We start from the raw sequence: 17087 nt of genomic DNA, 5'->3' as shown, positions 1-17087 counted from the left end.
TTAGAAAGTCACCCAAACTCACTAATCTCGGGGATGGCTTAAGTTTGTTCAATGCGATGCTTCAAATGCGTCCTCTGCCTTGTGTTGTCCGTTTCAATCAAATCATGGGTCACATCGCAAAATTGAAACATTATCAGGCAGTCATTTCTTCGTATACCCAAATGGATCGGCTAAGAGTTGTTCCCGATGCTTACACTCTCAACATTATCATCAATTGCTTCTGTCATTTGAACCAAATGGGATTCAGTTTGTCTGTGTTGGGAAAATTCTTCAAATATCACAAGCAAATATCACAAGCAGCTTTAGTGGAGGAAGCAAAGAAGCTTTTAAGTCACCCTCAGTCTTTTAGTTTTGGCTTTGTTCCTTGTGATTGCAATAAAGCAGCCCGTTGTGTTGCTAAAACGGCGCCCTCTCTACCTTTTCCTACATATTGATGGAGGATGACGCCGGAGTGGCTTACTCACATTATAGTCGATGAGCAGAGTTTTTGAGTGTCTTGAGTTTGTATTGGAGTGTGGTACTCTTCCCTATTTAGTTGTGGTGGGGTTTAATGAGACCACTATATATTCCTTGATGTAAGTTCTTCAAAGTTATAAATGAATAATCTTTTCGATTAAAAAAAAAAAAGTTGTTGTTTGATAGAAGTTTGTAAAACGTAGCTCCCAAACTGAGTTCTTATTCTGGGAAGTTTGAGATCATTCATGACACTACTTACGATTGTAATCGTACCTAAGTTCAATAAAGAATCCTTTCCTTTTTTTTTTTAAGTGCTTGAGATCATGCATGACACTTCTTACGATCGTAATCATTCTTAAGTTGAATAAAAAATCATTTTCCTTTTTTTCTTTAAGAGAGAAAAAAAGGGTCATTGACCCAAAACACTAAAATGAGAGAAAATTATTCCACTTACCCTAACAAGAGATTTTTATTTCCATTAACACAATTTAAAGAGAAATGACAAATATGCCCTCAGCTTAATTAATAAACTGTACTACCATGCGATTCTCTCTCCCCTCTCTCTTCAGTCACGATTCACAGCTCTCTCTCTCTCTCTCCCCCCCCCCCCCCCCCCGCCGGATTCCGAACCCGACATCTCAGACCCCGGCTCGCTCCATGACGGAGGCTCCGGTGAGCTAGTGACAACGCTACAGGTCATCGTTCGTCTGGGCTGAGCGAGACGGAGCTCTGAAGCACCGGCGATCTAATCTCGGAAGACGAAGGCTCGTTGACGTGAGGTTTGATGGAGGAGATGGATCTTCTCCGACACGGTTTAGCCGGAAACTGGTTTAGGGACCTCAACTGGTTCTTGAGCCGGAGAAAATCCTCCGCGTCCATCAGGAGGTGGAGGTCCTCGATTTCCACGAGAAGCTTCCAGATGCTCAACAGTCGGTGACCGATTTTTTGACTCGATGCGGCGGTTTAGGTGCCTGAGAATCGCATGGGTGCCCAAATCAGAAGGATTTTTTTTTTTTTAAAGTAACGGGATAGAAGGAAAGGAAAAAAAAAATTTGAATGTCTATTGGGGGTCAATAGACGTTTTGAATTGATATAATCTCTTCGTTTTTTCTTTAATCAAAGTTTGATTTGTCTAATTTTAGAAAGATTAGTTCCCATTCTAGCAACCAAAAGTTCTATTGGGGGGCAATAGAGGTTTATTGTCTCTCTATTGGAGGGCAATAGACGTCTATTGGGTTCAATAAAGGTTTTCAGAAAATTCTAGTGGGCGGCGGTCGGTGATTGGATTTCGGCGAAAGTTGGCTGGAATCCGGCGACCGGTGAACGGATTCCGGCTGCCGGTGACCGGCTCCAGCGAAGTCTCCTATGGTCTCTCTCTCTCTCTCTCTCTCTAAGTAATAAAGGGGTGAGGGTAAAATGGTATTAAAACAAAAAAAAAACTTAATGGGGTATTAGGGAAGACCTCCTTAGAGTGTTTTGGGTAAGAGAGAATTAAAAAAAAACTTAATGGGGTAAGTAGGACAAAAATCTCTAGAAATGGGGGGTAAATGGACAAAAACCCGAAAAAAAAAATAGATGTTTAGCCTGAGGAAAGACTACACACCCTTCTACACTTGAAGAGAAATCAAATAGAAGAACAATCAACAAAACTAGTGGAAACACTTGAATCTTCACAAGCCACAACTCTCTCAAGCTCATTCAAAATATCAACCCAAGAAAGGTTCCCAATTTTTGTTTGGATCAACGTAAATGACCGCTTTACATAGGAATCACTTTAGAGTAGACAACAATGCTAGGTGGTTGTGCTCTCTTCTCAAAATAGTAGGTATCCAACAACTAAATGTACAATGAACCCTTTTTGCACATTACGAGAATCAATTGACATGAATAGCAATAGGCTGCTGCCTAAACTTATTGAGGTGACTAACTTATAAAGGCGTATTGTAGCATTAACCTTGTACCCCATGAGTCTTTTGTAGAATATTGTGTAAATATTTACTTTCCTTGTGTGTGTAGATTCCATATTCTGTATAATTGTAGGAGATATTGTCCTATTAGGATTATACTTGTATCTCTATATAAACCTCCTATTTGGAGATGAATAATATTGAAGCATAACAAACACATCGAACTCTTATTTTCTACTTGGTATCAGAGCAGGTTCAATCCTTTGAACTTGCATCGTATTCTTTTGAAACCCGAAAGCCGAAAAAACAACCCAAACCATTGAAAGTCATCATCACCACAATGAAATTGCCGCACACCTTGGTTTAATTAAAACTTGCCGCACATCTTTGTTTGATTAACGACTAGCGTTTTGATTAACGACTAACCTCCTGAAGACCTTCTGCGTTTTGACTAAAGTCTAGCCAACAAGTCCTGCTACACTATTGTTTGGTCACGTGCAGGCTTTTTCTTTCTGCTCAATGGACGACCCTACCACCCTTGCACTCCACAACATGCCTCCAATCATCAACCATTATCATACCACTGCTCAAGATAACTCGGCGTTTCCAATAGGCGTTGCCTTGAATGAATCTAATTACACCACATGGGCACCTCTTATGAATATGAGGATTGGAGCACGAGGAAAGGTCGGCTACCTCACTGGAGCCAGAGCTGCACCATATGAGAACTCTCCTGAATTTGAAATTTGGGCCACAGACAATGAAAAAGTGAAGAGTTGGCTCATTGATTCCATGGAGTCATCATTCATGAATCGGTATATCCGACTCCCAACAGCAAAAGATGTTTGAGAAGCTATTGAGAAGACCTTTTATGATGATTCTGATGAAACCAGGATTTTTGAATTAAACAAGAAGTTCTTTGGAGCGAAACAGAATGGTCGGACTCTTCCTACTACTACAATGAATTGGTGGGAATGTTTTAGGAGATTGATCAGCGTATGGCTTCTCAAAATAACACAGTGGCTGCAGTTGTTCAAGAGACTACTGCCATGGCATGGATGCGAGTTCACATGTTTCTTAGTGGACTTGATTAGGAGTATGATCAAGTCCTTGGTGAGATTCTGCGCAAAGACCCAAAATTCGACTTGGAACAAATCTATGCCTATGTTCAAAAGGTGCATTCTGATAGGCAAGCAATGGGACACGCCTCTGAGTCCTTTGTCATGGCTGTCCAATGCAAACAGGGTCCTCCCCCAGGCTTCTCAACTCCTCCACCATGCCGCCCTCCGGGTAAAACAAATCCATATGCAAATACAAAGTGTCCGCTCTGTGGAGATTTGGGTCATATCAAGCAAAGGTGTTATGAAGTAATTGGCTACCCTGATTGGTGGGATTTCACCAAGAAACCGCGAAAGAACCTTGGAAAAGTTGTCGTGGCTACTACAGAGGAAAAGCAACCATCTAATGCCTCCGCTAATGTAGCACAGTCAGGTATGAAGGATAAGATATCAATGAATAGTTCTTGGATAATTGATACAGGTGCATCTGACCATATGACTAATGATCCTAGCCTCTTGAAAAAGCTGAAATCCTCCTCTCAAAATATTGTTTCTACTGCTGATGGTACTCCAACTCTGATTACCGGAGATGGCTCTGTTGTTCTATCTGACACGTTAACCCTTGACTCTGTGTTGGTTGTCCCTTCATGAGCATATAATCTCCGATCTTTTGGTCATATTATCCTAGCACTAGCATGTATTGTGACTTTTTATCCCTCTTTCTGTGTGTTTCAGGACATTCTGACTCGGCGGATTCTTGGTTATGGTGTTAGAAGGGGGAAACTCTACTACTTGGATCTGACAGAAAGTGGAGTGCAACAGCTGTTAGGACAAGTGAATCAGGTCAATGGAGTAGAGAATGCTAAGGAAACAGTGTGGCTGTGGCATCGTCGTTTGGGTCATCTGTCTTTTAGTTATCTTAAGAAACTGCAACCTCATTTATTTTCGGTTGTTAGTGATTTAGATTTTTGTTGTGATGTCAACTGGCTAAAAGTCATTGAATTTCATATCACCTAGTCTTAATAAAAGTCCCATTCCATTTATGAAAATTCATTCTGATGTTTGGGGTCCTGTCAAAATCCCGTCTCTTTCTGGAGCTCGATATTATGTGACTTTTATTGATGATTGTACTCATATGACTTGGGTGTCTTTATTGAAGAACAAGAGTGATGTGTGTTCCATGTTCAAAGAGTTTCACATGATGGTGTCTACACAGTACCAACAGACTATTCACGTTTTCCAATTTGACAATGGCGGAGAATATGTTAGTGGTCCTATGCAGGAGTATATGCAATCTCATGGAATTCGACATCAGACGTCGAATTCGTATACTCCTCAGCAGAATGGGTTGGCAGAAAGAAAGAATCGGTAGTTACTTGAAGTTGTCCGTGCCTCATTGTTTGGCATGCATGTACCTCGTGAATATTGGGGAGAAGCTGTGAAGTCTGCTGCCTACCTTATTAATCGTACTCCTTCTCGAGTGATCATTGGATTTCAAAACCCTCAACAGCAGCTTCAGAAACTTCTGTCACTTCCATCGTTACCTAACTTAGAGCCCCGGGTGTTTGGATGCGTAGCCTATGTTCATATTCCTAAGCCTCAATGCAACAAGCTTGATCCTCGTGCCCGTAAGTGTATATTCGTTGGTTATGCATAATTTCAGAAGGGTTATCGATGTTATGATCCTCTTACTAGCACTATACATGTCTCTCTTGATGTTGCTTTTCGTGAGTCTAAACCTTATTATTCCGGGGGAGTTTTGGAGTCTTCCCTTCAGGGGGAGAGAGGTTGTGAACGAAATCCTCGAGATTCATTTGCGTTTGAAGAATTTGAAGAATTAGAAGCCTTGGAATCAAGGTTTGAGGTTGGAAATTCACCAACACTAGTTGAAAAAGACGCTGGGGTCGTAGGAAATGAAACAGAATTTGAGAAAGATGAACTGATTGGAGGTGGACCCGTGGGGTCCTCCTTCTGCGAAGACACACGGGAAGATGGACTGATTGACCTACCTAGCCGACATCATGGCCGACAACATGGCCTACCCGTGGGGTCCCCATCCAGCTAACATCATGAGCTACATGACCTACCCGTGGGGTCTTCATCCAGCCAAGATCATGACCAGTCGAACAGGATAGGTACAGTGCCCTATGACATTAGCATGCCTTTCCAAAATGGTCGTGACACTGGCCTTGAGTCCTTGACAAGTCAAACAGGGAAGACACCTCCATGCGTCCTGGCCCGCAACTTGGCACGCGTCTTGAGGGTGATAGTGACGCTTCAATGCGTCCTGGAATATATGAAACATCACATGCTTACGAATTACCCATTGATCAGCCCAAGCGTGACTCACCCAATGAAGGTAATATAATTTGGAGTTCTCATCTGTCAGAGTTTTTTCCCCTCTCTACATCATCAACTGAAGGATCCTCTGCGAATGTTCCTCCTCAGGTACCTTTAATTTCAAATGAATCATCTGGGGTAGATAATATTGAGTCTAGGAAATCACAGAGGGTTACCAAAGGTATTCCTAAGAAACAATATGAACTAGACATCAAAGCCAAAGCTAAATATCTTATAGCTAATTACATCTCTAACCATAGGTTGTCTGGATCATATGCACTTGCTGTTAATCAATTATCTACTGTATCTGTTCCTAGTAGTGTACAAGAGGTTTTGGCAGATCCTAAGTGGACTCAAGTGATGAATGAAGAGCTAGAGGCCTTGCAGAAAAACTTGACTTGAGATATTGTGACTATGCCTGATGGAAAGAAGACTGTTGGGTGTCGTTGGGTGTTTACAGTAAAATTTAAAGCTGATGAGAGCATTGACAGGTACAAAGCCAGATTAGTTGCCAAAGGATACACCCAGCATTATGGAATTGATTATGAAGAAACGTTTGCCCCTGTAGCAAAGATCAACATTGTTCGAATCTTGATTTCACTTGCAGCAGCTAAAGATTGGCCTCTACATCAATTTGATGTGAAGAACTCTTTCCTTAATGGAAACTTGGAGGAAGAGGTGTAATATGGACATGCCGCCAGGAGTCAAAAATATGCCTTGTGATACTGGCAAGGTTTTCAAGTTGAAGAAGTCTCTGTATGGTTTGAAGCAGTCTCCTAGAGCTTGGTTTGGCAGATTCTCTAAGTCTATGAGGGTGTTCGGATATAGACAGAGTAACTTGGATCACACCTTGTTCATCAAGCGTAGTCAGGGTAAGATTATCGCTCTGATAGTATATGTTGATGATATGATTGTTACATGGGATGATCTAAAAGAGATGGAGGCCCTACAGAAGTATCTTTATAAGGAGTTTGAGATGAAAGACCTTGGACAATTGAAGTACTTTCTTGGAATTGAAGTGGCAAGGTCTAAGAAAGGGATTTCTTTATCCCAACGCAAGTACGTACTTGACTTGTTAGCTGAGACTGGAATGCTTGACTGTGGACCCATTGAGACACCGATCGAGATGAACTACAAACTCGCCATCTATCCGGATCAGGTTCCAACTGATAAAGGAAGGTACCAACGTCTAGTATGGAGGCTTATTTATCTTTCTCATACTAGACCTGATATTGCTTATGCTATGAGTGTGGTTAGTCAATTTATGCGTTGTCCTAGTGAAGAGCATATGGATGCAGTGTATCGTATTATGTGATATCTTAAAATGGCACCTGGAAGAGGTTTGTTGTTCAAAAAGAAAGATGAATTGGAAGTTGTGAGGTACACGAATGCAGATTGGGCTGGTGATAAGACTGACAGACGGTCTACATATGGGTATTTTACATTTGTTGGAGGAAACCTTGTGACTGGGCGCAATAAGAAACAGAAGGTTATTGCTAGGTCGAGTGCTGAAGCTGAGTTTCGAGGTATGACACATGGAGTTTGCGAGATGTTATGGATTCGTAATGTGTTGAAAGATTTGGGTTTTAAACTGAAGAAACTTATGGACTTGCATTGTGATAGCACATTTGCTATTGAAATTGCTCATAATCTTGTTCAGCATGATCAGACTAAGAATGTGGAGGTGGATCGACACTTCATTAAGGAAAACCTGGACAGAAAGATTATTCGTTTCCCCTTCGTGCATACAGAAGATCAATTAGCAGATGTTCTTATGCAAGGAGTGTCAAGGAAAGTGTTTGACAATTCAATTGACAAGTTGGGCATGATCGACATCTATGCACCAACTTGAGGGGGAGTGTAGAATATTGTGTAAATATTTACTTTCCTTGTGTGTGTAGATTACGTATTTTGTACCTACAATGTCCTATTAGGATTATACTTGTATCTCTATATAAACCTCCTATTTGGAGATGAATAATATTGAAGCATAACAAACACATCGAACTCTTATTTTCTATTCTAAGGGGTGTAATAAGAAGAAGCTGATTTCTATTTCGAGGGGTCTGCAACCTCTTCTAATCCGTAGGGAAGATGTCGCAGACCACGTACAGCACCGACTAAGCTTTAGATCTATTTATGTTTTAATGTTGTAGTCGATATATATGTGCTTTCTTGGCTGAGCTTAATTGACAAGAAAATGTGAGTTTACTTGCATATTGACTTGATAAACTACCGACAAAACTCTTCATATATAAGAAGCCATATTTATAACAGATGAATAAAACGACACATTGATATTACACCTCAAAACTTAGTATTTATAGTCTATATATGTCATATAATTACACTAGTAGGAGATTCTTTCATGTCTTTATCGTGAATACCATAAGCCAGTTCGTTTTATTTAATGATAAGACACTATACTACGTACTCCAACTTCCAACTTTGATGTCTAAACCATGATCAGTTTGGAATGAGCTTGAAAGGAGGCTTAACAAGAGCAGGTGCTGGATCGTATCGTCCATAATCTTTTGTGTTAGCCCTGAGAAGCCTTTCATGGATTCTGGAAGCTTCCTTGTGGCTCAATGGCCTCCCTAATACTTCCTACCATGTCAAAAATCAGATAATGAATCAGCAAGATCTCAAATTAAAAAAAATATATTATTACTGTACGTGAACATCTGAGTTTTGGTTGAATTAGCAAATTTAAATCCAACCATAGTGTTCTTTATGATGAATTTCAAGCTCAAAGAATATCATTATTGAATGTTACTTGATTTTGATTACTCAGAGAAAAGAGGAAAGAAATTATTATTATGAAGAAGAAGATAAACCAGAGAATATATACCTCTGGAGTTTCATCCACTGCTTCTTTAGCCAACTTATTGACAAACTTGGATTGTCTACCTGCAAAAGCAGTTGCATATAAGAAATTGTGCTGGCATTCTCTGTGTTCTGTTTTCTTATGCATAATTAGAATCAAACACATCATATATATGCTTGATACATGTTGCACATTTTTATAATTATAGAATCATTGTAGCAGAAGCTGATGAAGCAACAACAAGAAATAGTGATGATATTAGCTACTATCTAATACGCTGCATATGCAAAGAAGGTTCACAATTTAGTTTAAGAAAAAATGCACATTTCCTAGTTCTGCATGACCATGCATATATGCTTCAAAATAATGTTGTATATAATTATATATAGTATATGTATTCATTTTTTAGTAACAGATCTCTGACATTATATGTTGGTATATGATAAAACCAAAGGCTGCAGTGGAAGATATGAATAGAAACCAACCTGCTGCAAAAGAGGTTGATAAAAGTGATGCTGCAGAAATCAGGAGAATAAGGATAGTGAACTTCTTGAGAAACATGAAACCCATGATGTTTAGGCAACTTTGTTGTTTTCTAAGCTCTTTTCTCTTTCTCTCATTCAAGGTTTTAGAGAATTAGTGCATGGACACCAAATGATATATATGCTTTCCTAGCTATATATCTACTGATCTACATTAGTGCAAAGATACATCAAAGTTAATTACATGAAGTGGAATTCTTAGAGATAAATGTACTGAAAATTGATAGTTAATTGTAAAATAATTCAAGCTGTTCATGCTTTTGAGTTTTAAATTCAAATGAGAAAGGTGACATAGACTTCACTTTGCTGTTGCTGAAGCACTAAGTCTAGGAAGTTAGTGGATTGATATAGTAATTAACAGATCGAATAGTGCTCAGTATGATAGGACTCCCAGTGGAAATTATCACAATACCCTTGATTGTCTTATAGATCTAGCATACCTACAATATATTTCAGAAATGTTACCATAATCTTCTACATATAACATGCACCCAGATAAGCAGAATGTAACGTACAGATTTTGGAGACACCAAGATGACCATCATGTCTGTTTATACAAATAGGGGATTTTATTACACACGAGTTACAGCTTATAGGACCTAATACTCAAAACTTGAAAATCGATCAAGCGGGTATTCGAACTTATTGAAGAACACATCAACTGGATACTTACCTTAAAAAAGATCAATATTTCCGTCAAAAGATGGTCGCCTGTGACCCGAGTAACTAGCCTATTCCTCAGCTACAGGTTGATATCTCAGGCACCTTATCCTTATGTGATAAATTAATTTGTTTACAGAGAAACTTCCTTTACCCGATTGAGGTACTAATTTCATATGTTCTGCAAGAGTTCGAGTACGCAATTGATCGATTTTCAAGCTTAGATACTAGCTTGTCTGAGAGCTTTAGTTCAAGTTTATATCATTTTTCGCGATAATAACCTATAAATAGAATAAAAGAGATCAGCAATTAGCATTGTTGGTTTCAGTTATCAGTAAACTCAGAAGGACTGCAATGGAAACTTGGAAATTAGCAGGAAAGTTTGGTGATTAGTTAACTGTTTGTCCTTTGGTTGCGCAGATCAGAAAAGAGATGTGAGGTATAAAATAGCTTTTCTGGAGGGCTAGTGCTTTCAATTATCTCTAAGGACAAGGACAACGCACCAAATACCACTCAAGGAACACCCGGTGGAGAATAAAGAGAAGCATACATATTCAAAACAGCCATCTTTTTTTAAATTTCTTTTCTATAAAGTGGTCTTAGCTAGGGCAGCCCCTAGCCAAAGTGATACCATCCCTACCTTCAATTGCCTTCAATAATTGACCAATCTATTCTTTCACTAACCAAGAAGATATACCATTCAGAAAACATGGTTAGCGTATCTTGACTAACTACAGACCTAGTGGGAATGTGGGATGTTTTTTTTTTTTTGAATGTGGGATGTTGTGCACTAATTAATTAGGGAATTATAATGGAAATGTGAGTTCGGGATATTTGTGATGTCTTTCATCAATCAGAACAACCTCATTATAAGTAGCTTTGTCCATGCAATGAAAACAATGAAATGAATTCTTGTTAATTCCTTTGCTGGATAGGATATATAAGATTGTTTTAACTCCCATTCAATTGCATGGCTTGAAAGATTATGGCCACAGCCTTATTAGTTATGGTTTTAGTTTCAACGATACACGTCGGATCTGTGCTTTTTAGAGTTAGTGGAATGACAGATGTGCAGGGAATATGAAAACAATCATATAAAGAATTTTCCTGAATCTCCTTAATTTGCCGGATTGTCGACATAAACAGTACCTAGAAGTTATGTTGAAATCAGCTAGCCTTGGATTCTGACAGCAATGCATAGATTACTACCAATCTGCAGTACTGGATGATATTTATAAGTTTAGTTTCACTCTGAACCGGGAAAGGATGAGTTCAGTGAAACTGACACCACTCAGAAAGCTGGATTCTATGACATTAGGCTAGACCGCGGAACATACTAATAATTCTCAAAAGTGGGATGAAAGCTCTAGTTGTAAGAGGTTCTCTAGTTCTCATTTCTCGTATCCTTGTTATTGGTTTGTGAGGTGAAGATCAGACCTGCACTTTTATTGCGCTTTTCTACTTGCGTTTACTTGCCTCTCCACAGATATGGATGCAGTTGACTCTTAAATAGAGAATGTCGACTTCATATATATTGTTGATTTATTTTGTAACCTTTGAGGCATCGTTGCTTGTGATTGATGTAAGGTCCTTGGTTTGGAGCCACTAGTCCTCGCTGCCCAGACCGATGAAGAAAAATCTCTCGTTGTTCTGAGTTCAAACTCCAATCTCCATTCCCGGCCTCTAGTGATTTTGAAGTTGTAAATGGGACTGCATTTCTGGTTCTCTCATGCATTGTTCGTTTATTCTCCAATAAAGTTTCGGAGTCTAATAATTGTAACACTAACATCACTAATCAGTACTGTAGATTAAATAGTACACGCGGCAAAACGGGTCCCCAATCAGTGATGGTTTTTACTTTTCTCGATAATTGGTAAACTTTTTTGCCTGCTTTTACATATATTATATCACACGAGTTCTTTTTCTTGGAGCTGCTTGTACCTAACATCTGACCATTTCAGCCATCTAACCTTCCACGACTCCCAGAGACAGAGATGCAGAAAATGATTGCTGAAGAATGTGTAAATTTGCAAGGTCATGAATAGAAGGGTGTCTAAATTTCGCAAATGCGTCGTCACTTATCATGCCTGAAGTATCCATTCACAGATTCTGAATCAAGAAGCAAGGAGCATCAGGCCACAACCATTACGAGCTCAATAAATTAGGCCTTAAGAACTGGCTATTGCTCTTAGCTGATTCATTAGATACAAAACGTATATAATTTCATACGAATTACCAAGGCAGCATACATCTGACGTCAAATAACACATCGGAACATAACTGAAACGGCCAAGGTTGAATCGAGTCATCGGTTCATACTAAATCAATACAATCAATAGCAAATATATTCTATAATAGTCAGCAGATGGTATAATGCTGTAATGAGAACCTATCATCATTCAACATGAGACCACTTACATTAGTGAAATATGGAATTACTTGTGAGTCCAGAATTACGATGATGACCCTGAATCTATTTTCTCGTCCCTTTCATGGCGGAGACTGTTCTCTCTACTGTAAGCTGCCTTTGCACCCTGAAAAAGAAAGGATACTTCAGTTTCATCAGAAAAATAAGACTAATTGAAGCTATAGTTGATCCCTACCACAATCAATATACCTATATAGCTCAAAATTTAAGATTTTATATAATAGCTTGAGTGGAAAAGGAAAACTAAGGCTTACTTGGAAGATTGTTCCCAACTTTTTCAATGCTCCTGCCCGTGCCTTCAAAACATCCTTGGACACAGTGGGGTCTTTAAGTACCTGAAAAGAAAACAGGTATCAAATCATTCTTAAAATGTTATAACAGGTTGTCTTCAATTAAGTTTACCTATATCGATGTGTATGTGTATCATGTTGGAGTTATTTAAGTTTTTTTTTTTTTGGTGTGTCAAAAATGGATTTATCTAAGTTTACACTACTTTCTTAGTCGAAATATTTTGCATGCAACCAGCCATGTTTACCATTTTTCTCTGTGCATAATAAATAAATAAATACGTGTGTGTGTGTGTGGATATATTGATCAGATTAATTACAACATGACAGATGGACCAGTGCATCAGTGTTTCTCAGTTTTGGTGTTAGTAAAGAACTTAATCTTACAAAAAAAAAAGAAAAAAAAAAGCACAATAGATATTATTAAGCTCCCAAATTCCATAGAACCTGCAAGTTAATAATAGTGTGCTGGCAAAAAGATTATTACCAAGTAAAAGAAAAATAATGTCCGCATTCACCCTAGTGTTCAACAATCATCAACACATTCGCACATTCGATGAGACTCGGATAAAACCTATTCTTTCCTTTGTTTATATCAATGGTATAACTCCTAAACCTAAAGATATAACAAATTATTCAACATGTAAAACCATAAAGTAATAGCTTGTAAGAAAGATTATTATTTATTAAGCTAAATAAGGGAATACTGATACTCACTGCTAGGCAGACATGTGACAAGGTTGACTCAATATCAACCACATTGATCTGCCAGAGGGAATTAAGCACTGCATCCTTCTTCTCTTCAATGGCTTTCGTTAAGTTCTCTTCCTTGTTTTCACCTTGGTTTAACTTCTTCAGATCTTCCTGTAGCTGAATTAAAGATACAGCACCTACATATTAAAAGAGCATAAGTTTGCTTGGACAATAAAAAAAAAACTTCAGCCTTCAAGGATAGACAGCCTATTTTCACCAAACAGAACTTCTTGACTGCAGAAACTGCACCTGAAGCTGCTGACACTTGTGACTTTATCTGATGTCCTTTATCTCGCACCCATTCTGCTAGAAAGGGTACGTTCATGTACCGCTTGTCTTTTCCAAGTTCTCTTGCAGCTTTCCTAGTATAAATATAACCAATCGTATGTAGCATAGCCTCGCCAAAGGCTGATAGAAAAATCAACCATGGTCAATGGGTAGTGCAATAAGCAAACACAAAACTAAAAAGGTTTCATCATATATGCAATTGGTCAAATCATATACAAAATTTACTCAGAAGTTACATTTTCTTCGATATAGAATTATAGATCAACCACAGGATGATGTGGAAGACCAATAAATACCTCCAACTTGTTAAAGACTTATTATATAAAAAGGGCGATCATTTTAGTGTCTATCTTCTGAGACAACTACAGGGGTCTATTTCTCATATGTCCTTATACAGTATCACAGTAAAACTTGAAACCAATTCTAAGTGGTTATAATTTGATCACGATGCCACCTCTGGCATAATTAGAGTAAACTATCGAAACAATTTTTTGTTAAGGTGGATTCTGACAACTACAGATTTTTAAGATCTTTCTCTGAATACACTAAGCTCCTCTTAGGGTGAGACCGTTAAAAGTGTTTACCAGCTGCTGAGAGGCGCCGTGCTTCTACATTTGCCCATCTTACAAACTCATCTGTACGACCATCCACAAATGGTTGTATACGATCTTTCAGAATAGTTATGAGCTTTTCTTCCCTTTCCTTCCGCAATGCCTACAGAATAGAAAATAGAGAGGGCATAAAATTGAGCGAATTGAGAAGACAAACATATTTATAACACCAGCGTAGAAAGTATACCCTCATTTTTTCCTGAACTCTCTGCCTATGGACTTCAGGATCCTGTGTATCTTCGTCCACTTCAACAGATGATAAAGAAGCCAAAGCAAGTTGGCCAACATAATCATCAAAGTATTCACTCCCAAAAAGCATCCCAAACACAGCTGCAGGATCTACCATGGAGTCCCTGGAAAAGAGATACAGATTTACAGATACATTATCTTCCGACATGTTTTGCCTAGAGATATTATAAAGCAATAACAAAACAAAGAGTAATTTCCATCTCCAAAACTGCAAGAGAGTCAAAGGGTGTCAAGTATTTTCGTCGAAATCTATTTATGTACTCTGTTATCAAATTTGTTTTATCGTTCAACTTATCATGCAACCAAAGAACTCCATCTAGTAATTAGCAAAAGTGTGTAAAATTCAACATAAAGCAGATTAATCGGAGTTAAATATTTTAGAAACCACAATACTACTTTTTGAAGAAAATAACTAAAGTGCCTACCATTAAGTATATGTATAATAATAATTCTATTCTCAACGTGTAAGATCTTACTGTGGTATGCCTTCCTTTCCATTTTTGTCATATGCTTCACGCTTTTCTGGATCACTTAGAACCTGATAAGCCTCACCAAGTGCCTTTATGCATGTAACATAACCAGAAAATAAAACCAAAACAATAAGAATACATACAAAAGTAAAGAAAGCAACATTAGATGCAGAGGGAAATTTCTTTTACTTTACTTTTAAATGAATCTTCTATAAACAAACCAGTCAAATCAAAAGCAGCTCGGGGAGGCAATATGCATACGTCATATCTGTGAAAGGCTGGTCATCCAAATGAGCATACTTTCCCAGTTCAAGTATCAAAACTATACTGCTCATAAGTCTTGGGTTTTGGTTTTTATTGATGCATCCTAGGGTTTCCCAAAAACTAAAGCATTCCATCTATAAGCTTAACCAGATGAACTAGGTACAATAGTGGTGATTCTGCAGATGATTATCTAATAATAAGGGACTCTTGTCTATAGGAAATTAAGTTACAATATGCTTACTTGGAAATTTTCAGCAGCCTTTGGATCTCCCTGATTTTTATCTGGGTGAACCTGCCTTGCCTAGAAAGAAAACATAAAAACGTATTGTAATAGATCAGATGCCACATACATTTGAAGTTCCGCATACCAAATAAGGAGATCAGGAAAACATATCACAAAGGATGGAGCATAATCAAGTAGGGACAGCCCTAAATGGAGCAATGTGGCTTAAGACTCCACTCCCTGAGGTGCTTAAAATGGACGAGTGGTAATTTAATTTTGAGGCTTTAGCATATGGAATACAATCTTTAAAACTCTCAAGCATTATTAGGCCAATGTTTATACCCCAAAAGTTTCTGGAAACGCAAAACACGTTGAGCGGGATAACAAATCAGATTAATATGAAACATAGTATCCAAGCCAACTGCCTACCCACTAGCCATGTCATTCAATCGAAACCAACACCCAAATATAAAAACTTGAAACACCCAAGTATTCACAACTATCAACAAAGGAAAGAAACAGAAACCCATAATTGTAATGGAGACTCCAGTTGAAGAAAGTGGGGAATTTGAAAAGGTGAGATTACCTTGAGATAGTAAGCCTTTTTAATATCAGCAGCGGAGGCCTCCACATTGACACCCAACACATCATAAAAGGCAGTGTCCTTCACCATACTTGTCAGATCACAACCTTCTCCTGACAACAAACACAACTCAATCAATCAATTGGACAAAACCAAGAAAATGGTATTCCAAACCTGCTATTAATAGCTTCAAATTCAAAATAAGGAATAGAACTTGTAGATGGAAGGAAAATGAATGCAAGGATTAATGGAATAAGGCCCAGATCTCATAAGAAATGAAGTTGCAATCATAGATAGAAGAGGCCAGGATTAAAACCTTTCTAATTTCAGCTGAATGAGAAGAAGAAGCAAAATGACAGGAACCCAACAAACGAAAGATTAAAACAAAACTAGCTACTTACGTGTGCCCGCAGCAGTGGTCTAATCAAATTAAGATGATGACACGGTGTGAATTGTGATGAAAGGAAAGCGAGAGATCTCCTCATATACTGCTTTGTACACAGTGGTCTTTTAGTATCTTTCCCGGGGGCACAGATGGATCGATATTAAATGGTTTTTTTTTCTTTGCTCTTTTCTGTTTTTGGGAGAATGATGAAAGAAGAGTGATGGTCGAGATCGAGATTTGTCGAATAGTGATGGTTGTTAGCCAAATAGTTACCCTCAAGTATAAAATGTACAAGTAATAATATAGGGATTTAAGAAATGTAGGAGTGAAATCCATTGATCATCTTTAAAAAAAAAAAAAAATATATATATATATATAGGGATTTAAGAAATGTTATCGAACCCACGATGATTAGATTCCTTTCACTAGTAGGGTGTGAACTTAAGGAGAGCTAGAACATGCAAATGTACAATCACGAACCTAGAATCACAAGGAAATCTAGGTTCATGGTGAGTGTGCAAGATGGAGTAGTGATTTGAATTTGGTTTTTTTTTTAATGTAGTTTTGAATTGAAAATAACTAGATGTTCAAATGTAAACTAAATTACTCTAAACTAAATTAGTGATTAAATGGATGAAAGTTAGGATTTAGATTGTCTACCACTAACCTCCCTTGCAATTATTTGATGCATTTTAATATGAATGAAGCTAAATTAATTAGCCAATTTCTCTCATTGCATCCCTCTCGGGTATAACA

The 17087-nt window shown here is 38.1% G+C and overlaps 2 protein-coding genes across 5 annotated transcripts; both read right to left on the bottom strand.

The window, feature by feature from the left end:
- Positions 1-8014: 8014 nt before the first annotated feature.
- On the bottom strand, positions 8015-9259 carry LOC133739239 (protein CASPARIAN STRIP INTEGRITY FACTOR 1-like). Its single transcript, XM_062166984.1, has 3 exons — positions 9074-9259; positions 8613-8671; positions 8015-8368 (listed from the first exon to the last, which is right to left on the bottom strand). The coding sequence occupies exons 1-3, from the start codon at positions 9156-9158 to the stop codon at positions 8228-8230; spliced, it is 285 nt and encodes a 94-aa protein (XP_062022968.1). The 5' UTR covers positions 9159-9259; the 3' UTR covers positions 8015-8227.
- A 2736-nt stretch (positions 9260-11995) lies between these two features.
- Positions 11996-16494, bottom strand: LOC133739237 (chaperone protein dnaJ 10). Of its 4 annotated transcripts, none has more exons than XM_062166981.1 (10): positions 16348-16494; positions 15950-16059; positions 15382-15441; positions 14883-14965; positions 14345-14510; positions 14131-14260; positions 13508-13666; positions 13223-13395; positions 12473-12553; positions 11996-12324 (listed from the first exon to the last, which is right to left on the bottom strand). In XM_062166981.1, exons 2-10 carry the CDS (start codon positions 16034-16036, stop codon positions 12244-12246), a joined length of 1020 nt encoding a protein of 339 aa, XP_062022965.1. In that variant the 5' UTR covers positions 16037-16059; positions 16348-16494; the 3' UTR covers positions 11996-12243. The 4 variants fall into 4 exon arrangements, with proteins under 4 accessions (XP_062022965.1, XP_062022964.1, XP_062022967.1 ...); XM_062166980.1 differs by having other exon boundaries at positions 15950-16053; XM_062166983.1 differs by lacking the exon at positions 16348-16494 and adding an exon at positions 16263-16305 and having other exon boundaries at positions 15950-16053.
- Positions 16495-17087: the final 593 nt, after the last annotated feature.

The sequence above is a fragment of the Rosa rugosa genome, chromosome 3 (genome assembly GCF_958449725.1).
Source record: "Rosa rugosa chromosome 3, drRosRugo1.1, whole genome shotgun sequence".
Lineage (NCBI taxonomy): Eukaryota > Viridiplantae > Streptophyta > Magnoliopsida > Rosales > Rosaceae > Rosa > Rosa rugosa.
This window is presented reverse-complemented; position numbering and strand designations above follow the sequence as displayed.